The sequence below is a fragment of the Urocampus carinirostris genome, chromosome 17, assembly GCF_059441175.1.
Source record: "Urocampus carinirostris isolate Australia breed hairy pipefish chromosome 17, RoL_Ucar_1.0, whole genome shotgun sequence".
Lineage (NCBI taxonomy): Eukaryota > Metazoa > Chordata > Actinopteri > Syngnathiformes > Syngnathidae > Urocampus > Urocampus carinirostris.
Genome location: NC_142365.1, coordinates 99,259 through 124,189, shown reverse-complemented (window position 1 = coordinate 124,189; position 24,931 = coordinate 99,259). Strand labels below are relative to the sequence as shown.

The 24,931-nt window shown below is 42.0% G+C and overlaps 2 protein-coding genes across 3 annotated transcripts; both read right to left on the bottom strand.

Moving 5' to 3' along the window:
- Positions 1-14: 14 nt before the first annotated feature.
- On the bottom strand, positions 15-8,201 carry fam76b (family with sequence similarity 76 member B). Of its 2 annotated transcripts, none has more exons than XM_088321291.1 (10): positions 7,723-8,201; positions 6,207-6,271; positions 6,086-6,140; positions 5,842-5,997; positions 5,500-5,687; positions 5,389-5,439; positions 5,239-5,316; positions 2,513-2,651; positions 2,335-2,436; positions 15-1,016 (listed from the first exon to the last, which is right to left on the bottom strand). In XM_088321291.1, the coding sequence occupies exons 1-10, from the start codon at positions 7,807-7,809 to the stop codon at positions 927-929; spliced, it is 1,011 nt and encodes a 336-aa protein (XP_088177417.1). In that variant the 5' UTR covers positions 7,810-8,201; the 3' UTR covers positions 15-926. The 2 variants fall into 2 exon arrangements, with proteins under 2 accessions (XP_088177417.1, XP_088177418.1); XM_088321292.1 differs by having other exon boundaries at positions 2,513-2,648; positions 7,723-8,200.
- Positions 8,202-9,324: 1,123 nt separating this feature from the next.
- On the bottom strand, positions 9,325-24,621 carry mtmr2 (myotubularin related protein 2). Its single transcript, XM_088321236.1, has 16 exons — positions 24,388-24,621; positions 22,242-22,326; positions 22,127-22,150; positions 21,998-22,061; positions 21,833-21,927; positions 21,670-21,774; positions 19,595-19,699; positions 19,434-19,517; positions 17,495-17,644; positions 17,171-17,359; positions 16,667-16,852; positions 15,396-15,602; positions 14,178-14,270; positions 13,993-14,106; positions 11,860-12,036; positions 9,325-11,288 (listed from the first exon to the last, which is right to left on the bottom strand). The coding sequence occupies exons 1-16, from the start codon at positions 24,465-24,467 to the stop codon at positions 11,124-11,126; spliced, it is 1,923 nt and encodes a 640-aa protein (XP_088177362.1). The 5' UTR covers positions 24,468-24,621; the 3' UTR covers positions 9,325-11,123.
- Positions 24,622-24,931: the final 310 nt, after the last annotated feature.

The following is a 24,931-nucleotide window of genomic DNA, read 5'->3' as shown; positions in this document are numbered from 1 at the left end:
AATCACGATTGAAAAACAGAATAGCCAGCTTTAATCGTTTTTAAAACACTCGGTTTTGTTTGGGGTACAAAAATGTTCTTTTAACAGCACAGTATGAAACCAGCTCGGAGAAAATCGAAGGGGCCGGTTCTTTCCGAGAAAAAAAACATTTTCCAAAAATGATCATTAAAACTGGCCTCACCGTACACATACCATACTCACTAAAACCGATACAGGCAACGGTTTGAATATACAACAACAAGCCCTGATGCAAATACATTTAAAAGTCCTTAAAAAAAGAAGAAAACATATCTATAAAAGGGGCAAAAGTCATGCAGACGTACAATCGTTCCACCGTAGTTAAAAGACTTTGGCCCCGTCACTGTGAGGAAAAAGGGCAGCCGAGATGAGTTTCCGTCCAGGAGATATTCAGCGGTGCTGGAAAAAGTCCTTTTTTGTCAGAAGCAGCAGCTCGGCTCTCACACGCCTCATGTTTGCATACGTTTGAAAGTAGCGCAGTGTTTCCATTCAGGAGTACTTGTCCCTCGCAATCATTTAGAAAAATAGAAGGAACGCCTCTTGTAAAAGAACAAAAAACCCAAATGGGGGGTATTTCAATCTTACGCAGAGTAAGGAAAAAAAAAAAGGAATACAGTCGAATAAATTACAAAGAAATTGTTCGGTGGACTTATTGATCTTTTGTTTCACCCGGCAGTGCGAAGAAATGTCAGCTGCGTCCCGAATCCGAGCTGCGTTCCAAGTCCAGTAGAAAAAAAAAGTCACCCGAGAAGATCCAAAGCGTGTCCGTGCTATACAGAGAAACGCGGTTCCTCCTTCGTTTCCACGCGCGACGACGGCTTTTCCGGGAGGACCGGAAACGAGTGGCGCCGATGGCGGAGACGCTACCGCCGAGGGAGCTTTCCGCGCACCCGATCGGGGGCGGATTATTAGGGCAGGAGCAGGGAACTTCCTGTCCGATCAAACTTTTTTCCCTTGGACAGCGCGGCCACTTGTTTCATCAGCTCTCTGTTCTTCCCCTGAAGAAATAGAATAAATCAGTGTTACGGCTGTTTTTCTGCCGTCACAACAAACTATATACTTAATTGGAGGTTTTCTTTAAATGCAAGATGAAAATGGTGAGAGTAAGAAAAGGACCGTTTTAGATCCCAACCCAACCACCAAAAAGGATGAAAAAAAGGACGTTTATTCAAGCGCATCTAAGAATTTCACGTACTGCAATGATGATTTTAGCAAGTAGAATTTTTTTGAAGTTACACCACTTTTAAAGGTGTATTATTTGACCACTCGGTGTCACTGTATGTTGTAGTCGTGCAACCGAAAACGAGTGCTAAATAGCACACATATAGAAACTATGAAGATTCTGGGACCAAATGCAACATTTGACACCTCATTTTTTTGCAGTCCTTTTTAAATTTTTCGTGTACCAGCAGCAGCAGCAGCAAGATGTCAAACCATTATGTCAGTGTCCTTTAGGTAAGCCAAGGTATGTCAAATACTATATTCTTGACCTATAAGTATTTTTGGTTATTATGTAATGCAATATTATTTGTTTGTGTTTTAAATGGGGCAGCACGGCAGCGCAATGGTTAGTTCTGAGGTCATGGGATCGCATTCTCCTGTGCAGAGTTTGCATGTTCTCTGCGTGCTTGCGTGAGTTTCCTCTGGGCACTCCACTTTCCTCCCACTTTCCAAAAACATGCATGTCAGGTCCAAGATGTCCCTAGGGTGTGAATGAGCGAGTGAGTTGTCTGTCTCTGTGTGCCCTGCCACTGGGTGGCAAGCAGTTGAGGGTGTCCCCTGCCCACTGCCTGAGGATGGCTGGGATGGGCTCCAGCACCCCCGCAACCCTACTGAGGATAAGCGGCGCAGATCATGGATGAATGGATGTTTTAAATGAATTCCCTTTTTTACTCCTCTGAGGTGCAAATAGTAACGGTCCCTTTTGGAATCTGTCATTATTTTATTTGGAAAACGCAGTTTCTCCAAAATAACCGCGAGACCATTTTTTTCCTCGTCTCTGGACAACTTTATTCTTCTTCAAAGGAATAACATGACAAAACTATCTTGGCCTTGTGACGCCGAAAGTGACACTTGCCTGTTTTTGACACTGATGTCAGGGTGGGCTTTTGTGTACTAGCTATAAGCGTGTCGAATAGTATTTGAAGAAAAATGAGAAGATCACTCTTGATTTAAAAAAATGTCTTCACTCATACTTCAAAATGCAAGAACAGGGCAGCGGTTTTGTCAGACGAATGAGCAAAGCGCACAAATAGCGACGCAGTGAGTTGTTCTCGACATACGATCCTTAAAAATGACTGCTACTCGGCCCATTACCTGCTGCTGTTCCATGGCCTCTTTATGCGTCTTCTCCATTTGGTTCATCTTGACTCTCATGCTGGACTCTTGGTACTGGAAGTCCGCTTTCAGCTCCGTGAGCTGGAGCCGAGATCGGAAGTCAGTGCGGTGAACAGGCAAACGAGCGGCCGGCGGTCGCAATGTGGGTTATAAAGACCTTCCGTTCCTTGTCCAGAATGGTTTGGTCCTTCTGTTGCAGGAGTCTCTTCAGAGACATCACCTCTTCCTTTAATTGGCTGATGAGGATGAAGTTGTCGGTTCCTCCCGAATCCATGGACTGGGTGATGGAACTACTGCTTGAGGGAGAGATATTTGATAAGAACAGGGGTGAAACAACAGTCTGGGTTTCAAAGTTTTGGCAGAGGGGCCGCGCCAGGAAGAAAAATTGGAATCGATTCAAGTATCTGCTGGTTCAGTGACTCGATCCAATACACGTCAAGTCAAGTTTCTTTGTTTGGCCCTGAATCACAAGGAGTCTCAAAGGGCTGCACAGACCACAGACTATTATGACACCATCCCCTGATCGAAAACCTCCACGAGGCAGAGTCTGAAACTCATGAGAAAAAGGTAGCGGACAACTTGAAACGCAATAAGACGACTCATCGTAAAAAAAACAAAAAAAAAAACACTGTTGCAAAGTATTAAGAACTGATCAACAGAATATATAACAGAACAACACTTTAAAATGAAGTTAATTATAAATCTACTTCTAACATTCATTGCATGTATATGACATGGCTGTTTTCCATCTGCCATCAGTATGTACCTGTATTGACTCATCTTCATTCATGCAATGTTTGCGTTGCGTCATCTGCTCCAAGCCACGTAAACTCCTCTTTCCGCCATGCTTTTAATGTACGTTTACGTTTTGTAGCGTCATACATTTCATTAGCTTCTTTTGAATCTGTCGGGGCTGAGGTTTTGGCTCGATTCCTAACCACTTCTCCATTTTTCTTGTGTTCTCTGTCTACTTTGGAAAACGATATGCAAACGCACGACCTTATAACGCTTGAGAAAGTCCGGAAGCACAAAGTTATTCGATGCGGGCTTCTGATCGGCTGCCGAGTATGCAAATTGCAAAACGAACCGAAATTCCAAAATTTCCGAACCGAACGAAGATTTCGAAATCGGAATAAAACAAATGTTTGATTTGAAAAAAAATCGTTTTTTTTTTCTTTCTTGAAAAAGTTGTCGGCCACCCAAGCGTAGACGTTTTGTAAGTTGTACGCCCGACGTAAAAGATGCACGCCCCGGGTGTCCGGGCAGACCTTATTTCAGACACTGCATGAGGGCAAAGAAAAACTCAAAAACTTCAACATGAGGAAAATAAAGAAACCGTGAGAAGGGATCTCATGTAAAAAAATTGGTTTTTAAACAATAAAAACGAAAGCCAACTTATATAATTCACCCCCTTTTTAAGCACTCCATTTGAATAATTGACTTGGAACAAATTTAAATACAAATGCAAGCCTAAAAGTGTTTTAGTTTTGGTGTAAAACACTTTTTTCCCCATAAATAAAATGATTACAATAAGTAAAGACTGAGGCAGCACAACGGAACAGTGGTTAGCGCGTGTGGAGTTGGCATGTTCCCCCCGTGCTTGCGTGGGTTTCCTCCGGGCACTCCGGTTTCCTCCCACATTCCAAAAACATGCATGTCAGGTTGATTGGCCGCTCCAAATTGTCCCTAGGTGTGAATGAGCGAGTGAGTTGTCTGTCTCTATGTGCCCTGCGACTGGCTGGCAAGCAGTTGAGGGTGTCCCCTGCCCACTGCCTGGGATGGGCTCCAGCACCCCCGCAACCCTAATGAAGATAACCGGTGCAGATCATGGATGGATGGAGGTAAAGACTGAAAAATGAATATGTACCCATTGTCATGTCTTTGTGTATTCACTTTAATCACCAACTAAGGTGCTTTTTGAAAAATATATCGTTTTTCTGAAAGTTGGGCTAGGATTTGCAAGGGGACACCAGGGACAAAAACGACATCAAAGTCATTGATAGGCGTTTGTGACAGTTTTTCATACGCGTGACTTTTGACATGGGAAAAAAAAAAAAATCACAATTGATCCAGTAGTTTGTTCAATGCTCCCTATGGTGACCGCACTTGCGTCTCATCGAATATTTAGCATGCGTTCAACACTTGATCTGCCAATTACTGACACGAACGTCCCTTCACCTCTCTGAACTTGTCGTTGAGCTGTCTTTGACAACTTTTATTAAAAGGCTTGAATGTCAACTTCACAACCTGGCGAAAACAAAAGTAAAACGAGAAGCTTCGAGTGTCAACGATTCTGCCTCACTGTAGTTCCAGTCACTGGTTGTGCAGCTGAGATGGTGTACTGTAAAGTAGGCTTAAACGTATTTGCTCAAGGTGTGTATTCTGAATCAGTTTGATGTTCTTTTTGGCGTCTTAGTCTTTCTGTCTTTGTTTAAAGGTGTTGGTACTTTTCCAGGGGGCTGGTCTTTTGTCTTTGTCTCAACATACCAATACTTTTCCATGTCTTGTGACTTTAATAAAACACAGAGCCGGACGGGGGTGAGCGAGAGCGAGCGAGAGAGTGTGGACGAGCGAGACGCTCGTCCTCTCTCTGCTTATCTCCCTGGCCGCAGCAGGTTAAAAAACATAAGTCTTTTGCCTGAGGAATTTTCTTCTACAGTTAGCCAATTTTAATAGCTCTACCACAAGTCAGTGGTCTATTATTTAGTACACATGTACACACTAATATTTTCAAAATTGGTTTGAGTCTGCAGCAAAAGGAGACTAATGACTTAGAGTGCTTTAACATGTCACTATTTTTGTTCAGCTGTCCGTAGTTTACACACGCCCGGATAAGTCCAAATCAACACGGTAAACAAATGCCGTGAGAAAAACTGCACAGACCTGTCACCGTTTGACGGCTTCAGCTCCAGTTTTGGTTTCTTCTTTGGAGTCTCCTTTTGGATGGAAGACGATTTATGGCTGCAGAAAGTACAAGACCGTCAAAGGTATTGCAGCGTATGCGTATCCAATACCTAATTCTTTTTTCAATACCTCTGCTTCCACAATCCTTGCTCCTGCTCGGGACTCAAGCTCCCGCTTAGTCTGCAGAGGACAAAACGGGCTTAGACTTTGTACAAAAGTGGAATACTCGAGCGGACGCACTTATGGTGAGAGCTGCCGTGTCTCTGTTGGTGATGGTGGTGGTGGTGATGGTGTTGCTTTGAGTGATGGTCTTTCTCGTTCAGGGAAGAAGAGTTCGAAGAGCCAAAACCTTTCCTCTGTTCCTTGGTCTTCTGCAGGACACGACGATAGGAGAGGGTGCAGAGCCAGCACAGCAGTTTTCCATCCACCTGCAGAAGAAAAAAAACAACCCTCTGCACTATAAAAACACAAATTTGGAGTCATCACCCATACGCGTACCACTGTTGATTTCAGGGAATTTCCATTTTCTAGCCATAACATTTTTAGTACCTTATACGGAGTACCCTAAAAAGCAGTTCATACCTTTCTCCTGCCTTCCTCTTTGCGGTCAAAAGCACACTGCTGTTTGCACTGCTCGCAGGTCTGGGGCGGTCCGTATTTCTTTTCCGAGTTTGTACAACGTTGGCACTTGGTCCCGATAAACGCTGCAATAATGTTACAATACTGACACGGTTTGGGCTGCAAAAAGCAAAAAAAGAGATGTGAAATTTCTCGGCTTTCGAGAATAAAATACCCGACCGGAACGCGTGCTAAGCTCGCAACTCACGGTTCCAAACTGTTTGACGTTCTGGGCGCATTTTTTGCAGATGGTATTGGTTTTGCTGTTACAAAAATCAACACGAAATTGAAGAGACATTGCGGCTTTTCTGAATATTGCATTGCATCACCTTTCCTGCTGGAATTCAGATCTGCAGTAGGTGCACTTCACGATTGGGTGAGCGATGCGGCACTCCTGATATGAGAAATCGAGCATCAAAATTGAAGTTTCTGCATATACCTAATATTTCCATAAGAAAACACGTTGATACATTTCTGAATAATATCAACCCTAACCTACAGTATGTCACAAAAGAGAGTAAACACTTCACTTGTCTGCAGAAATTTCCTCATAGTGTTTCATTATACAACAGCTTATATTGCAGTGTCAATTCAGTTTCCCCCTAAAAATAGCCTTCAGTAGCAAAACCCCTGGTAACTAAAGTGAATACACCCTAAAGTAAAAGTTCCTAGAGTGTCAATACTTTGTGTGTCCGCCATGATTTTTTTAGAACCACCTTAATCCTCCTGGCCAAGGATTTCAGAAGAGCCTCACAAATTGCCACTGGAATGCTCTTTCACTCCTTCATGACAACATGATTGAGCTAGGGTGCTTCTTTACCTTAAGTTTGAGGATCCCCGAAATATGTTTTATTGAATTTATATATTTAGATCTGGAGACGTGCTTGGCCGGTTTATCCCCTTTACTCTTTGCCCCTATAGAAAAGCCGTGGTCCTCTTATAAGTGTATTTGGGGTCAGTCATGCCGGAACACTACCTTGCGACCCAAGTTTCTGGAAGGAGGGAACCGTTCTCTGCTCCCAATTTTTCACAAAACATGCTTGAGTTTGTTTCCCCTTATGAAATGCAACTCCCCAATTCCAGTTGGACTCATGCGGCCTCAAACCATAACATTCCCGACACCGTGCTTGACATTAGGGCTCGACACAAACATCTTTGTAAATACTCCTCAGAAGTGCTGTATACAGATATTTAATGTGCGTTAAGAACAAGAAAAAAAAATCACACAACAGACAACCTGTAGTGGAGCTTCGTTGACAGACAGACACAATGGTTAACTAAATACAGTATGGTGAGGCACAGACTAACCATGTGAAAAAAGGGAAAAAAAATAAAGTTAGGTGCAATTCGAAAAAGCTTTCAGATTTAACTGATTGTGCCCCAAGGATTTGTGAAGGTATACATAATTGTTTAGCTTTTTCTTGTCCAAATAAGCGCTTTATATGAACATTTTAAGCAGCATACAACAAAAAGTATGCACCACACCGCGTGATCACAATGATTATTCGGGTCTTTATTCTGTGACCGAGCCCATTGCAATAAGGAGAATTCGATTGATTTGCTCTTACTGCTGATTTATGTACATGCTTTTATTTTGTTATGACTACGACGCAGGAAAATCAGCATGGCAAAATAATGATCATTTTTCTCCTTTTAATGTGAATGAGTCTCATGCATATCATGTACATCCAAATATTTGACTGCTGGTCGGATCTCGATGAGGCTAACAGATTTAGTGTCGTTTAATTGTCTGCAGAAAGAATGATGTAGATTGACGGAGCCTTAAGTCATAAGCCTGTTTTTTTTCCCCCGTGCAGACTTTTGTTTACAAATATGAAGACGGACCTTGCACAGCTGCTGGCCTTGCGACAGCTCCTCGAACGGGTACCGCTGGTTACACTTGGTGCAAGCGTACAAAGCCGACGTTGCCATTTCTGGTCCCGAGTAAGGCCACCAAACCAAAACGAGCGAGGAAGAAAACGGATGAAGGAACTTCTTATCTAATCAGGCTGATCCCAACCAGGAATTTGCACACAATGCGACGGCAACTCCACATAGCCGGCTAATGCTAGCTTAGCAATGCTAAACACGGTACAGCAGGAAGCCGAAGAACAATAAACTCTTAAAATGGGTTCTATGTCCGCTGGACCGCCAAGTGGTCACGCTGAGTCAATGAAAAAAAAATGTTATGAAAAAGAAACGAGTTTTAAAGCAGCCAAAGAATACGTTTTAAGTTTCCAGTGTTTTCGCAAATGTTTTTTTCCTTCTCTCTTTTCGTCGTCTTCATGTCAGCGGATGTGGAAGGTGACGTCATCAGAGAGCGGAAGACTTTTTTCAAAATGCGAGTAGCCAATCACATTCCCGAATGTTGAGACGCTTGAATTTGAACTCTTACGTCATTCACAAAGAAACAATGGAATATTTTCTTTCATGCAATGAAAGTAGAGTCAAGTCATCAGGTTATTTGTGACGCCCTTCATTACAAAGAGTATCAAAGGGCTCGACAGACCAGTTTATTGCAAACCACAGACTAATTATGACACTGTCCCCTGATCTAAAACCTACAGGAGGTCAATGAAAAACACAAAAACCTCAACATGAAGAAAATGAAGAAACCTCGAGAAGGGACCGCAGTCTCATTTATTGCGAAGTCATTACAAATAAACTGAAATTATGCCAGCCTTATTTTATTATCACCGATTATAGCCTAGAGTCTACTGGTATACTTTGTAATGATATTGCACTATTTTGAGACGGGATATTTGCGTTTTCGCCATAATCAAATCAGAATTTTGTTTGAGTGCATTACAGAAAATAAAGAACTTGATAACAGTAATCCATAGTTCTGTATGACTGCAAATTACTTAAAGAAAACCCAATTCTTTCAGTAAGGGAATATCTTGCGTCACCCGATCTTACTAAATAGCCATTCTTTTTTTTAAAACACATTTTAACTATTACATGAGGTTTGCTTTTGACTTTGCCCCCGATCGAACCGTTTTCATTTCCACTGTGTCATACTGTGAAAGTAAAGAGTTCCTGGCTTGCCATGAAGCTCTTTAACTCCACCCAGGGGAGTAAAAGCCCACATGAAACCTCACCCCCACATTTGCATATGACCCGATTTTTATGACAGTGCGTATTTTCCGTAGCACTATTTAAATGCTCTATAGCAAAACGTTATTGGGTATTTTTGTATTCTATATCTTTTATTTGATCATTTTATTTTTCAACACAAGGACACTGCTGGAAGTGTGAATTTCCCTACGGGGATAAATGAAGTATCTATCTATCTACTTTAATATAAATTATTAAAATGAAATGATCAAGAAAACTGTATATACCAATAGTAAATCGTACAATTACCTTCCATTCAGACAAGATTTGTCATATTGAATTTTTGTATCAGTTAAATGAAACACACCACAAAAATGATAACAGATTAAGTATGTTTAAATAATATTTTAATAAAATTGTCACCGTGAAAAAAGTAAAACGTTTGCAGTTAGAAAGTGCAGCCGACTACAAGACCTTTGAAGGTGGCTATGTCATTGAATAATGCTAAGTCGGCTGTTAAATGATAGTGGAAAGGGAACCAATGACTCAGAAATCGCATGCTGTTACAAATAAGAGGGTGATACTAAAAACATATTTTAGGATGAAATCATAAAGCATCAAAAACCTGAGATTAGCAATACAAATGATTAGAAAGAATACAATAGTGTTGTAAATTGAAGGTTTCCTTTTCCCGTGCAGTCACAATTTGTACATAAAGTTTTGGAAAAAGGCACACAAACTCTTGTCCTGCTTATACTCGGTGTTCAAGCAAATTATGAGTCGTATTGCTCACTCTGTTGAATAGAATTTTTGTTTATATTGGCAGCTACAATCATGAGTACATTTGATAGGAATAGATAGATAGTCATGTGAAAAATTGGGTCTAGATCAGGTATGTCAAACATAAGGCTCGCCAGCCAAAACACAGCCCGTTGGATGATTCAATCCGGCCTGCCATTAATAACCGATTATTTCAAAAAATAGACCAGTCTCTAGGTCAGATGTGTCAAACTCATTTTAACCCGGGGGGCCACACGATGGAGCAAACATTTTCTCGGGAGCCGGACGAGTAGATTAGAGAGAGAAAGAGATAAGGGGAAAGCAAGAGCGAGAGAGGGAAAGAGAGAAGGGGAGAGAGAGAGAAGGGGAGAGAGAGACAGACAGAGAAAAAAGCGAGAGGAAAGCGAAAAGCAAGCAAGAGAAGTGAGGAAGCAAAACGCGAGAGAGAGAAAAGTGAGAGAGAGCGAGAGAGGGAGGAAGCAAAAAGCAAGCAAGAGAAAGCAAAAAGCGAGAGCGAAATAAATACACATACAGCGTTTGTAAGAGGCACTTGGCTTTGACAACATCAAGTGGACATATTTTAACCAGCAGCTTGTTTTTCTCTTGCGCTTCTCTCAGCGTTGTCTCACGGGCCGGATTCAATCCCTTGGCGGGTCTGATGTGGCCCGCAGGCCGCCTGTTTGACACCCATGCACTAGGTCATTTCCGTCAAAAGGTATGATTTTTTTTTTTTTAATAAAAGGAAACCAAATGCTGCCTCTGGCTGCTAGAGGGCAGTAAAATATATCCTCTCACCTTTAGTAGACCCATCCTAGCAATTCGATCTGATGTAGTCTAATCTTCTTTCCCATGCACTGCTAAAATGTTTATTTTGTTTTCCCTTTTTTATTTATTTAAAACCAGTACAATGAGGGGAAAAATGATATATTTTTTCATAGCTCCAACTTGAGTTTGTATGACGTGGTGACTTGGTTCAGGTGTGAAACTGCATTTATTCAAGTTTTGAAAAACTTCAATGCCATATATGAAAATTATTATTATTCCCATTGTTTCTGAATAACTGTCTTTATGAATCATAGTGCCTTGTCATCCATGCTTATAATATACAGGATAAGATACTAAAGTAGTCTGAATGACAAAGCTCAATACTGAATCACTATAGTAAGCTAAAAATTGGAAGGTGACGTTATTTTACCGATCCGGCCCGCCTGAGAACAGAAAGTCTGGATCCGGCCCCAGAGCTACAATCAGTTTGACATCTATGGTCTAGATTGACCGAATATGATAAAAAACTGGAATTTATGTGTGAAGAAATAACTTAGCAATTTAATATCAACAAGATGACTAAGATGAGAAAGCATTTTTCAGGCCTCTTTTTTTGCAGCGACAAAACGCGCAGCAGCAAGACATCAAACGAAAGTCTGGACCGGAGTGACGGAGCGCGTGGGAGAGGCGGCCCGCTCCGAGGAAGAAGAGAGCGAGCGATTGGTCACCTCGCGCTGGAGCTCGTCCACTCGCTTCTGCAGCTCGCCGCGCTTTGCTAGCAGCTCCTTGTGACGCTGATGTACCGGTTCCTGTGCGGTCAGAGGGACACATTCTTTTGGAGCATGTTACCCATACCTCTTCCAAAACTTAACGGCGTTAGTAACAAAAAGAACATGTGGGAAAAAACCGGAGTGCCCGGAGGAAACCCACGCAGGCACGGGGAGAACATGCAAACTCCGCACAGGAAGGCTGCCGCCTCACAAAAATGAATATTCTATTTATGGATTTATGTCACTCCTTACAGAGCACAGTGCCTGATTGGTTTTAGATTTTATACAATTTTGGTACATATCGTTGATATGTTCAATGTCAAGTCAAGTCCTGTTTATTTGTTTGGCCCTTAATCACAAGGAGTCTCAAAGGGCTGCACAGACCACAGATGATTGCAAACTACAGACTATTGTGACACTATGCCCTCATCTAAAACCTACATGAGGGCAAGGAAAAACTCAAAATCCTTATCAATTGCCACATAATTACATCAACTTCATGCTAAATAAAAAAAAAAATATCCGAACACTCCACTTGGCGTTTCAGTGACTAGTTAAAATAGTTGTTAGTTGCTGCCCTATTGGTCTTGCATATCTTCGCAGCACTTACCTGAGGCCTCATACGAGGGTTCCATCTGATGTAGTAGCCCACCCAGAGCTCCAGGTGGCGTAAGCTGACAACAGGGAACAGCACGTGATTGGAGAAGTTGACATACAAAGGGTTGGTGAACTCCTCCAACTGGCTGTTAATATACGACCACAAGGATATTGTTCTTTTTGGGATCTCCTGTAAGAGAGAACATTTGCCATGTGTATGAAAATAAACTTGTGATGGCTACATTCACGAGCCAACTTGGAAAATCATCAAAAAGTGAAAATTGGATCTCGTGTTTAAAGCCCCAGTGTGTCATTTTTGCGCACGAGATGGCACAGCTGTCTAATGCCGACGAAAAGCAGTGCCACAGCGAGCAGCGAGACGGCAGACAACTATGGTTTGGATTCCACTATGTAAAAGAAATGCTCATTTCTCAACCACTGAGTTTTTTGATTTTTTATAAAAGTTGAAATTGGCATGATAGTTTATGTATTTTTCTCCAGTATTCAAATCTTTTTACTGAATGTTATATATAATATTTTACTTTAATGACTAGAATAAAAGCGCTATCTTGCTGCTAGCAACTACTTGGTGCTATTTGGAGCTATAAATGATCATACTGGGCTGCTATAAACTGACATGAATTCTGCCATTCTGCTTCAACAACGCATGCCCAGCTTCAATACGTCACACTCGTTCACAAACACAGAAAGGCCTTTATAGGTGTTGGGTAATACTACGGAAGACAAAAAAAAACCTGCAAATGATATTGATCGTTTCGGAGCAGAGAGCATCCGATCTTTTAATCTTAGAGACTGCAGATCTTTTGCTTTTTATTTTCCTTATTTTAATTTATATATTTGCATGTTTTTTCAAATTGGTTAAAATTTTATTGTAAATAGATAATTGTTCTGCATTTTATCATTTATTTATGGGGCGGCAGTGGCTCAGGAGGTAGGGCGCTCGTCTTTGAATCAAGAGACCGCGGTTCGAATCCCGGCTCCTCCGTGTTACATGTCGAAGTGTCCTTGGGTAAGACACTGAACCCCTAATACCCCCAATAAGCAGGTTAGCGCCTTACATGGCAGCACGGCCGCTATTGGGAAATGTGGAGCACAATGTAAAGCGCTTTGGGAAGTCTTGACTTGAAAAGCGATATGGAAATGCAGATCATTTCATTTATTTCATTTCATTTATAGCACTGAAGAGTTAATATTTTAATTTTTACTTTCAGGGATTTTTTGTTGTTGTTCGACTTTGAATCTGTTCAGTGTGTAAAGAACTTCAATTATTTCGCATATTACACTTTTTGTGTTGGTCTGTGAATATTTTAATCTATACTTAATGCGTTTTTCCCTGCAAAACATAGGAAAAGACTAATTACTGAATAATTTGATGCATGTTTGATTATTATTGATAATATATATCCATCCATCCATTATCTGCACAGATTATCCTCAGTAGGGTCCCGGGGGTGCTGGAGCCCACCCCAGCTATCTTCGGGCAGTGGGCAGGGGACATCCTGAACCGGTTGCGAGCCAGTCGCAGGGCACACAGGGACAGACAACTCACTCGCTCATTCCCACCTAGAGACAATTTGGACCGGCCAATTAACCTGACATGTATGTTTTTTGAATGTGGGAGGAAACCGGAGTGCCCGGAGGAAACCCACGCAAGCATGGGGAGAACATGCAATCTCATGACCTCAGAACTGTGCCGCACACGCGCTAACTATTGCTCCACCGTACCGCCCCCTGATAATATATATAATAAAAAATAAAAAATAAAAAATCATAGGAGCCGAAAGAGCCGGCCATAAAAGCCGGTTTTCTAAATAGAGCTGTCTTCTTGGGTGCAACCAATAGAGGGGCGACGACGCTTCACATGCTCTTTGTGAAATAATAATAATGATAATAATAATAATTCATTTTTTTGCGTGGGCTGTAGTCAGACTGCCAAGAAACATGGCAGTGGCAACATTTTCAAGCCCTTCATCCAAAATTTAAGCAATTTTCTGACATTGAAAACACGTTAAAATTCGAGCATATTCAAGTATTTCGTTCACCCGAAGGAACCCTGTTTTTACCTCGAGGACTCCCCTTAAAGGTATTTAAGAGCAGTGCGAAAGATTTCAAGAAACACACGTACTTCTTTCAGTCTCTGCTGTTCACTGTTACACAAGAAGGTCCCGAACAAGCAGCTGTACAGATGGTCCAAGACGGTCACCAGGAAGAATTCATTAAATTCAAAAGCCGCAGGGAACTAAAAATACAACAGTTGAGTTCCTACTAATTATCGTTGGCAGATTAGCTTCACGGTCAACGTGCGCTCACCTGGCGAGTCAACTGCCACACACAGTCGACAAATTGAATAAAGACGGGCGAGCGATCGGCGTCTGTATGGTTTCTATCGCCGTGGCCGATGCGCTGAAAAGCAAAAGAGTAACGGATTAAAAAAATATAGGCTTCGATATCTAAGGGCTAAGTTCACACTGAAAAGCTTAATGCTCGTTTCCGATTTTTGGGCGAAATCCCGTGTTTTTTGTGAGATTGTTCGCGTTTCTGACTAAATGTAACTCAAACGCGACTTCAACTCTTGCGTCATCGCCACAAGCGTCCCGCTCGCGCAAAGAGGAAAATTGACGTCGCGTGCAACGCGCCGTTTGCGGAAGTACTCATGGATGTTAACAGCGCAAATATTGGTTCAATTTAAACCTCTAGCAGAGTTCTTTTGTAAAAATGTCACAAAATACCGCAAACGAGGATACCGACGTACTTACCCTTGGTGCAGACGGCGCTGGGCAGACAGAAGTGCGCTCTATGCCTAGCTCTTCCCACCCTTACAGCTCACCCAATCCAATTTCCCCGTGCGCTTTGCCGGCGTTTCTGGCAGATTCGTTTTTCTTTGCGTTTCTATTATTAAGTGTCTCAACAGTGAACCTAAAAATGGTTTAATTAGCATCCATATTACAGACTCCTAAGCAATGTACAGCCAAAAACGGGTCTGTTGGTGCGACACCTCGACTGTAAACTGTGTAGCGGAACGTACGCTTTTTATACATTGGACCAAACCATCAAAGCGGTCGGTGCTACACTAGCAATGTGCACTCTACTCATCTAAAAGCTCATCGGACCCGGAACGCCGCGTGAGAGGATATGATCGCTTTATCAATGAGCGCCACTGTTGTTGGCAGCGGTGAAGTTAAGCCACATGTTAGGAATCCGGTTGTCGGCAGTTCCGTGAGTTACAAAATAAGCGAGTGTTCATGTCCCATGAATGTGCAAATTCACGACCCTGCGCCGCGGTTGTCGATTTCTCTGCTTTCTTCCGCCCGCTTGAAAGAAAATCAGTGACGTCCGTCGCCTATCGGTGACGCGCAGGCCTCGCGGCTGCGCCTTGACCAAATATTGGATATGCACACATTTAGGACCATAGATGGTCTGGTGTGAAAAAAAAAACGCGATGTCGCGCCCGTGCAAAAAAAAAAAAAAACAATATCCGATTTCCCCGCAGCGCGAATCGAAGCCGAGGAAAGATCGAAATAAGTTTACCAGCTGGAAACGATGGCCGAAGCTCAGCCACTCTTTCTCCAGCAAGACCTGGAATCCTCGAACGGTACGGTAGTATCCGTCCAGCATGAGCATGGCCAGCGAGGCCAGCTGCGCCGTCCGGTCCCAGCCGTCGCTGCAGTGCACCACCACCGACGTTTTGCCCGATTCCACCTTGTCTGCGATGCGAAGCGCTCCTGCCAAGATTAACTAACAGATGCAAATTTGCTCAGTGCTCTTAGATCTTCGGAATGAAGATAGAGATGGATAGATTGATACCGTCAAGAAATTCACACTTCCAGCAGTATCCTTGTGTTGAAAAATAAGATATAGAATACAAAAATACCCAATATCATAGCTCTCAACCTCCACGGCTCGGTGCCCGTCCAAAATACAAAATAATCGTACGCTCTAATTTTTTTTCCGGAATGACGCATGATGGGAAATCCCCAGGCGGCAGACGTACGCCATTGACAAATTTGCGTTTTTCCGTACGGATTTCCTTGTACGTCGTACTCGTCTTAAAATGCTAAAAACCGTACAGGTTGAAAGCTATGCAATATAACGTTTTGCTATAGAGTATTTAAATAGTGCTATGGAAAATACACACCGTCAAAAAATAAGGTCATACGCAAATGTGGGGGTGGGCTTTCATGTGGGCTTTTACTCCCCCGGGTGGAGTTAAAGAGCCTCATGGCATGAAGAAGAAATGATCTGGAACAAGACCGTGACAATTTTTACGAATACGAGCTATATATAATAATAATTTCCTTGTATTGTCATTCTGTGTAACAATGTACACAGAACGAAATGTCGATTTCACCATAAACTATATAATCAAATATATATGAATATATACTATATACAGTGAATAAATGAGCTGTACACCATCTCCCTCCCCTCTGCCCAAGGGGTCTTCTCTTTTGTTCAGCTTGATATGACAGTAAAAAAAAACATAAAAATAAAGATACCAATACATGGTAGCTTCAAGTAATGTTCTGCTTCTGACTAGCCCTTTTCGAACCTGTTATGTGACATTATTTTGTTGTTGACTCATTGTTTTTGTCCTGTTTTTATTTTAATGTTTAAAACAAAAGTTTTCATTCATTCATTCATTCAATGTTGTGAAGACTCATTTTGGATTATGCTGTCTTTCGCAAGTACTAAAATAACAGAGTTAGAAAATAATACATTATGAAATAAGGAATCATATGAAACTTTTGGGCTATTCCCCCTCTCCCAGGGTAAAAGAAGTAACATCACGTTGGTCTCGCCTTAATGTGCTCGAGCCAGTGAGTGGACTCCAGATTTGAAAGCCAGTGGGAATCCTCGATGTTTGGGTAGACGATATCCTTTAGCTTGCGGAGCGACTCTCTCATGACGTGGATGTTGTGGATATCCAAGAAAACCAACTCGGCATTTTGATAGGCGTCCTCGCTTTCGTATCCGCCTCCTTTCATCTTGATTGCCGGAAAAGAAAAGATTTCAAAGTTCAAGGCGGGGTGCGGAATTTCTTAAACGCTGGAATAAACTCTTCCTTTTTCATCTTTTTGGGGGTTTGTTCCGCCCCGAAAACACCTGATATAAAGTGAGATAAAAGCAGATAGGCGCAATGGAAACTAGAGCGTAAGGACTCTTCACTGTTAACACATATGTACTAGAGAAAATATCGACTTTTAAACATGTTAAGGACGCCTGAAACGACGCACACCGACTTTAACTTTAACATTAATGTCTTCCAAGACGATTGGTAGTTTGACTCTTAGAACGACACAAACCTTGTTAGCGGCAGCATTAACACTGGGTCTAGCGTCAAAAATGAAGAGCTTATGCGATTGGGCGTTTGCATCCATGATGGCCTGCAGGTATTTTTCATCTTCTTTACTTCGTTTCCCGTTCACGCCCACCATGGGCTGACTGCACCGTGTCACCGTTGCCTGACTCTCAGGATGGATCCAGGACAGGACCTACGCAGGGAACCAGATGTTGCTATAAAGATACTCACCAAGACGTTCCCTGGTGCGCTTCGAAGGAAGGTCGGGGAAACGTGCATTCGTTTGCAGGTTTTCGACGTCGATGGCGGGCCGAAGACATATACTCACAGGTATCCTTCCTTTGGCCCGAAAGGCTGCGACTCTCTTGAGCTCTTCGTCTGGAATGTTGACCGGAACGGCCAGAGTGGATGGGTACGTGTCGCAGATTTCGTAGCTATCGTTTACCTTTGTAATCCTCCAACTTTCATTGGGAATACCCTTTGGTAACACATACAAATTAAATAGTGTAAACTAAATAGTATAAACCAAGGATGTCAAACTCAGTTTGGCTCTAGATTTGTAACCAATGATCTTCTACTGGCGATGGACTCCGGCGCTTCATCCCTCTTGTTGCTGCTGGACCTTAGTACTGCTTTTGACACTGTGGACCGAAATATCTTACTAGAACGGTTGGAAAAATTGTCTCTCGGAAACCGTCCTCTTATGGTTCAGAACCTACCTCTCAGATAAGACGCACGGTGTTAAATATGGTGAAATGACATCAGAGTCCCTTAGTGTTACCTGTGGTGTTCCGCAGAGTTCAGTGCTCGGGCCCCTTCTTTTCAGCATTTACATGCTTCCATTAGGTGATATTATTTGCATTGTTTCAGTCGGATGCGGAGTTTATAATTCATGCGTTTGTTACCTCCTGTCTCGATGACTGTAATGCACTACTCTCCAAAGTCCAAAATCAAGAGCCTTCAGCTAGGACAAAATGCTGCAGCGAGGCTTTTAACTAAGACAAGCAAGTTTGATCACATGACCCCGATTTGAGCTCACCTGCATTGACTCCCTGTTAGCTCAAGATTTGATTTTAAGGTTCTGTTGGTAGTATACAAATTCATGCATGGACTTGCTGCCTCATATCTTTCAGATTTAATTCCCCCCTATGTTCCGGTCCAGAGCCTTCGCTGGTCTACTAGTGATCCCAAGAGCCAAGAAGAAATCCAACAGTGTTTTCCATTCGGGCCCCTTGGTGCTGTGGAATGCTCTTCCCCCTGAGATCCGATTTGTAACCTCAGTGGAAATGTTTAAATATAAGCTTAAAACACACTTCTAATCTATAGCATATGAATGACCTATACTTTATGTTGACAATATCTGTGTATTATTTGCCCTCATGTAGGTTTTAGATCAGCTGATGGTGTCATAATAGTCTGTGGTTTGCAAAATCTGTGGTCTTTTCAGCCCTTTGAGACTCTTTGTGATTAAGGGCCAAACAAATAAACTGACTTGACAACTCCAAATGTTTAGCTTTGTTTTTCAGTATTATGCGTTAACATTCAGTTTACATAAGTAACCTGTACTAATTATTCCGACAGGGTTTTTTTTCTAAGCTTATCACATTTATTCACAAACTATGTGTAGAAAAAGATTTTCGTGTTTGGCATGACTACGTTCAACTGGTTTATTTTAACAGTTGCGTAAATGCAGTTTTACACCTGGACCAACTCACCACACTATACAAAGTCAACACTATCCTCTAGGGGGGCTGTATACGTGGGGCCACAATTAAAATCATTTGACACCGAATCGGACCCAAGACATTAAAAATACATCGTGCATTTTAGTTCAGTTTTGTTCTCATATACTACATTGTCAATAAATGCTTTTAATCGTGGACCCACGTATTCAACAAAGCGCGAGAACACATCTGAAGCTTTATCCTATGTCATCAATAAACCTATTGTGACTCAAGTATAACCTTAGTCTAGTGGTTAAAAATCCAAACTCTCGCCGCCGCCATCCGGGTTCTAATCCCATTGCCTCTATTGTTGTGCAAATGTAGTCAAATATGGTCGTATTACTGTAAAACATTGTGTATAAAGCGCACCCAAACTTTGAGCTCTTTTTGGGTACAGAATAAATACGGTATGATTTTTATGTCGTTAGAAAATAAGGATCAATTTTAAGGAAATAAATCTTTAATAAAAAGACAGACCACGCAGGGTTTAATATTTTAAACTGTGTCGTGTCCATTACCCCGACCGAATTTGTTACGCAATACCTGTCTCTTGTATTCGGAGACCGCGTCGTACACCTTCCAACCATTCTCTGGAAACACTTGGCCATACTCGAAGGCGAAAATTTGCTGCGGAGAAAAGAAAGAAAATCCAGCGTTTAGCTTCCAGTGCAATGGGATACCGGCCGGCGTGATAGGGCACTCACCAGTCCGTTGGAGACGGGGAATGCAAATTTCATCAGGACCTCAAAAATGGACTTCCTGAGAGTGTCATCCAGTTGTTTGTGAGCAAAGCGCAGATTGCGCATATCCTGTGTCCAGCAAAAAGCTCACGGTCATGCACGGGATTCCACATCTATCTTTTCAGGGTCCGGTATGTTCACACCAAATTGTAAATGATTTAGATGATGACCTTGAAAGTGTCATTTATTTATATCAAATGAAAAAAAAAAGAGAATTATTTTTGATGAATATGCCAAAGAAAAATAATACTTTGAGAGGTTCGTTGAGACAGAAGAATCAAATGTCCCTCATATGTCAAGTCGTGTTGATTTTTCTGGCCCTTAATCACAAAGAGTCTCAAAGAGCTGCACAGACCAGACGATTGCAAACTACAGACTATTACGACAGCGTCCCCTGATAAAAAAACCGACAACAGGGCAGGGAAAAACTCGAAACCTTAGCATTAAGAAAATAAAGAAACCTTGAGAAGGGACAGTCTCAGAGTGCTGCACAGACCACAGATGATTGCAAACTACAGACTATAATGACACCATCCCCTGATATAAAACCTACATGAGGGCAAGGAAAAACTCAAAAAACCTTAACATGATGAAAATGAAGTCAATTAAAAAAATTACAAGTATTTTTTGATAGATACAGACGCTGCCAGACCTACGAACGAGTTAGATTCTGGAAGATCGTTCGTCAGTTTAATTTTTTTAGTATGTTGCTTCAGTGCTATATTTTGTAAGTTTAAGGTTTATACAAGTATGTTGAAGGCTTCTGTAGATAATCTACAAAAATTTAAAATAATATGCCCTATAAAGATAAATAAAGTTGAGTTTAATTTACTCTTGGAAGATGAGCTTCAAGAGTTAGGTGACTTCCTCCTCCGTGGTACAAAAAGTGGCCGAAAAAAAGTGTTCCGACCGTTTTCTCAACCGCATCAAGCTTTCTTATTCCACTTTCGTTTCAAAAGAAACGGCTCGCCTCTTCCTTACAATTTACACCAAACATATTGAATGGAAGCACGACATACTAAACAATAAAAATGTCAACGTTCTTAGTGCACTGGAGATAGTGTAGGCATAGAATGTGAGGCGCGCATGAATGATGTCAGTAGGGCGACTAATGTCCCGAGAGTTGGTGCGGGAGTGTACGAGAGCGCTAAAGTTTAGTTTTGGAGTGAGTTCGGTGTGTGTTTCTGAGTATTTTTTCATGAACGAGTAGCAATCCGTTACCCATACAGAACGACACGCTAAATTGGTGGCAGCGGTGGGATTACGAGCAGTGAAAGGAGAGCCGTTTACATACGACTTAGGAAAAGGAAGCGGATTTCTTCTTCGGGGCGGATGCTGGGTGAGCTCTCACAGCGCCACGCACCGGTAGTGGCGGAGAGAAGCACTACAGTAAATGTCATGAACCCGAAAAAAGGTGCACACAATACAATACCTAACTTTCAGCAATGTCCGGATATTTTTCCACATCCCGAAAAAAATGTTGGTATCTGCCGGAGAGCGTCTGTCCTCTAAAGAAAATGAATACATCCAGTTTCTTTGAGTGTTGGATGTTATGGGATGCTTTAGCGGCAAAATTGCAAGGCTGAAAAGTATTTTTTTCCCTCATGTTTTGATTCTTGAATGTCTTGCCTGCAAGAATGTGATAAGGGTAAGCACTTACAAGCTTCAGCCTACTATCTTTAGGCTCATGATTATCAATTGTGTAGCTGATAGCAAGCTAATATTTAATAGATTGCTTTTTATTAAATATGAGTTGATGCTGTTTTTACTGTAATGCACTACTCCGGTCTCCCCAAGTCCAAAATCCAGAGCCTTCGGCTGGTCCAAAATGCGACAGCGAGGCATTTCTGTTCAGCCCTTTGAGACTCTTTGTGATTAAGGGCGTCACAAATAAACATGGCTTGACTTTTTTGTGCTTTGCCCAAAACAGAAACACAAACAAAATATAGTGAAATGAACTATGTGACCGAATAATTAGACATCCCAAAAACTGTACTACCTAGACACTCTGATTATATGTGTATTCTAGTATGACTCACTTTGCATACGAGACCGTAAGACACATCGCCGCGGCTCGACGCGTTGCCAATCTTCTCCACACGACTCACAACGCCGAGAGGAACGTCCAGGACAAAAGAGGGATCCTAAAAGAAACAGAAGTTTTTTCTTTGTATGTAGACAAGTACCAACAAAACTTTGTACCCTATCCATGCATTTGAAGAAAAGTCTATAGTTGGTAACGGTCACGATCCCACGAAGCGCTCCGGTGAAGGGACAGAAATAGGTGACATCTGGAGCTAGGAAGAAATAATCATAAGAAGATCAACAGAGTTCAGCGAAAAGGAAGAATCCAATTCACACGCGTACCCATGTCTTGCACAACTTCATTTGGAAGCAACTGAGGTTCCTCTTTATCAGAATCTCGGAATACCTGCTCAAAGAGAAACAAAATCACCAAGTTTAATGACTTACGCGGGCTAATTTCAAGACTATTACCTTGGCAGGAGTTTTGGGCTTGACCTGGAAATAAAACACAATTGCGTGTCAATTGTATGCTGATTTGATGTTCTTGAAGATGAACTGGGATAACTGCATGAAGTACCATACGAACCCTGATTTCTGGCGAAAATTCTGATGAGGTGACCGTTTCGGACAACACGGCTGTAGAACATTTCGCTTGGGATGAACGTTCGGAGCTGTTAGGAGACAGCGCTTTGTTTTTACATCGGAGACATTCGGACACCGAAATAATTTCTATTTGCAAATGTGACAAAACAATTCATGCGAACCCAGGATTTCCTCACAATTTTGCAAATAAAACTTCTTATCCGTTGGTCGTCATCTTTACTCGACAGCACTCTCAAAATAACATCCCCAGAGATCAATCCATCCATTATCTGCACTGCTTATCCTCAGTAGGGTCGCAAGGTTTCTGGAGCCTATCCCAGCTATCTTCGGGCAGTGGGCAGGGGAGACCCTCTGGTCTCAGGGCACACAGGGACAGACAATTCGCTCGCTCATTCACACCTAGGGACGATTTGGACCGGCCAATTAACCTAACACGCATGTTTTTGGAATGTGGGAGGAAACCGCAGTGCCCAGAGGAAATCCACACAAGCACGGGGAGAACATGCAAACTCCGCACAGGAGGTTCGATCTCATGAACCCCCAGAGATGAGATGCATAAATAAATAAGTGTATATGTATTTCTTTTAATTCAAATTCTAAAGTTTAAACACATGTGCCAAACTCCAACGTGGCTTCTCACATCAGTTTATGTGTCCCACAAGACAATGCTTAGATAAGCACAAGAGAAAAACGTGCTTCGAGTCAAACAATAAGTGCATTTTTAAAAATGTGCACTAGATGCCACCAAAGCCAGGCGCCCCTTGCAAAGCACCCACTGTTTTTACTGTATACCATGAATCAATCAGAGAACATTGAGGAAACACATCCCGATTGTATTTTACATCCATCCATCAGTTATCTGCACCTCTTATCCTCAGTAGGGTCGCGGGAGCCCATCCCAGCTATCTTGGGGCAGTGGGCAGGGGACACCCTCAACTGCTTGCTGGCAAGTCACAGGGCACGCAAAGACAGACAACTCAAGTTTTTGGAATGTGGGAGGAAACCAGAGTGCCCCGAGGAAACCCACGCAGCCACGGGGAGAACATGGAAACTCCACACAGGAGGTTGGATCTCATGACCTCAGAACTGTGCCGCACATGCGCTAACCACTATGCCGCTGTGCTGTATTTTACATAAAAAATACAAAAATTAAAAAAAAAAAAAATGTACCTGCGTGTCTTTGAAGGAGTTTAAAGACATTTGAGCTCTTTTCGATAACAGATATGAAATCTAACAGAGAAGTTTCCATCATCCGGTAAACAGCAGCATGGCAGCGCAGTGGTTAGCGCGTGCGCGGCACAGTTCTGAGGTCATGAGATCAAACCTCCTGTGGGGAGTTTGCATGTTCTCCACGTGCTTGCGTGGGTTTCCCCTGGGGACTCCGGTTTCCTCCAACATACCAAAAACATGCATTTCAGGTTAATTGGCCGGTCAAAATCGTACCTAGGTGTGAATGAGCGAGCACCCCCGCGACCCTACTGAGGATAAGCGGTGCGGATAATGAATGAATGAATTTAATGGATGATTGCATGATATTTTGGTCACTTACTAGTCTAAATCGGTATCCCTGAGTAACTGTAATGAACATTATTAATCAAATCTTACTTCCGTGAATCAAGATTTAATTGAGAGCCACTGAAAAGACCCCCAGTATTATTGTCATTATTTTAATAGTCCAGACCCCATGAGAAAGTGTGTTTGTAATGTGGCCCCCGAGCTAAAAGGAGTTCGACACCCTAAATTCAAATGATTAAAATGCCGTATTAAGAAGAGATGTGCATGAGATTTCCATTGACCCGAATACAGTCCAGGAGGCGTAGGGTGGGTTTCAGAAACTGCAAAAACATGGTTATTTATACGTCGTATTGTCACGTTTCAGGTTATTGAATAGCATTAAAACGTAGAATTGGTGTTTAAGACGAAAATTATACGATTGAATTCAAACGTAGTCTTCGTATTTAAGACACTGTCCCTTCAAACGGAAATGGTCACATTCAGTCGTGATTTGTCGAGCAAAAAACACCAGAATGCTTTCGCGAGAAAACTTTGCAAAATCCGATAAAAGATAATAAACATAGAAATAATTTATTGTCGTTTTCAAAACTTTTAGCTAGCTTAACAAAAGCTACCTGGACAATGAATCGACACTCGGATGTCGAGAAGACGATTGCTTCGAGCCCAAACTGTCGATACTTCCTCTTTTCTCCATGTTAAAGTCTCTTTCGTGTAAATAACGTCTCTAATGTCGTTAAAATGAACATGGAATCCCCTCCGAGACGACAGAAACACCCCAGAAACAAAAAGAAGCTGCCATGTTTTCCCAGCAGCCTGAAATCGCTGTCGAGTGTCTTGCAGCACCTCGCTGCGGTTGAAACTAGAATTGCAACGGCTGGCTCCAAACGCATTCATTTCATTCGGAACATTGAAAAAAAATACAGAAAAATAAGAAGTCATTGTGGTATATCAAAGACAAAATGCACAAAAATAAAAAAAATAGCATATACACCTGTCTTCTCTTCAAGTATTACCAAACTACGATAGATAGAACATTTACGGCAAGTTTCGCAGTCACCGGCGGTGGTCCTACTCAACATTTATAAAAATCTTTCTTAGAACCTACAAATATTGATCATGCAGCAATAAAAAAAAAACTTTCGACATAAAGTGTTTTTA

Bases quoted from the DNA above. Each gene is read 5' to 3' on its own strand.
- fam76b (XM_088321291.1), bottom strand. From the start codon at position 7,809: ATGGCAACGTCGGCTTTGTACGCTTGCACCAAGTGTAACCAGCGGTAC. The intron at 2,437-2,512 runs GTCTTTATAACC...TCTCGGCTCCAG, and splicing joins TTCTGGACAAGGAACGGAAG to CTCACGGAGCTGAAAGCGGA. The intron at 1,017-2,334 runs GTAATGGGCCGA...CTATTTCTTCAG, and splicing joins AGGCCATGGAACAGCAGCAG to GGGAAGAACAGAGAGCTGAT.
- mtmr2 (XM_088321236.1), bottom strand. From the start codon at position 24,467: ATGGAGAAAAGAGGAAGTATCGACAGTTTGGGCTCGAAGCAATCGTCT. The intron at 14,271-15,395 runs GTAAACTTATTT...TTTGCTTTTCAG, and splicing joins TCGGCCATCGTTTCCAGCTG to CGCATCGGCCACGGCGATAG. The intron at 12,037-13,992 runs GTACGTGTGTTT...TCTCTCTTACAG, and splicing joins AACAGCAGAGACTGAAAGAA to GAGATCCCAAAAAGAACAAT.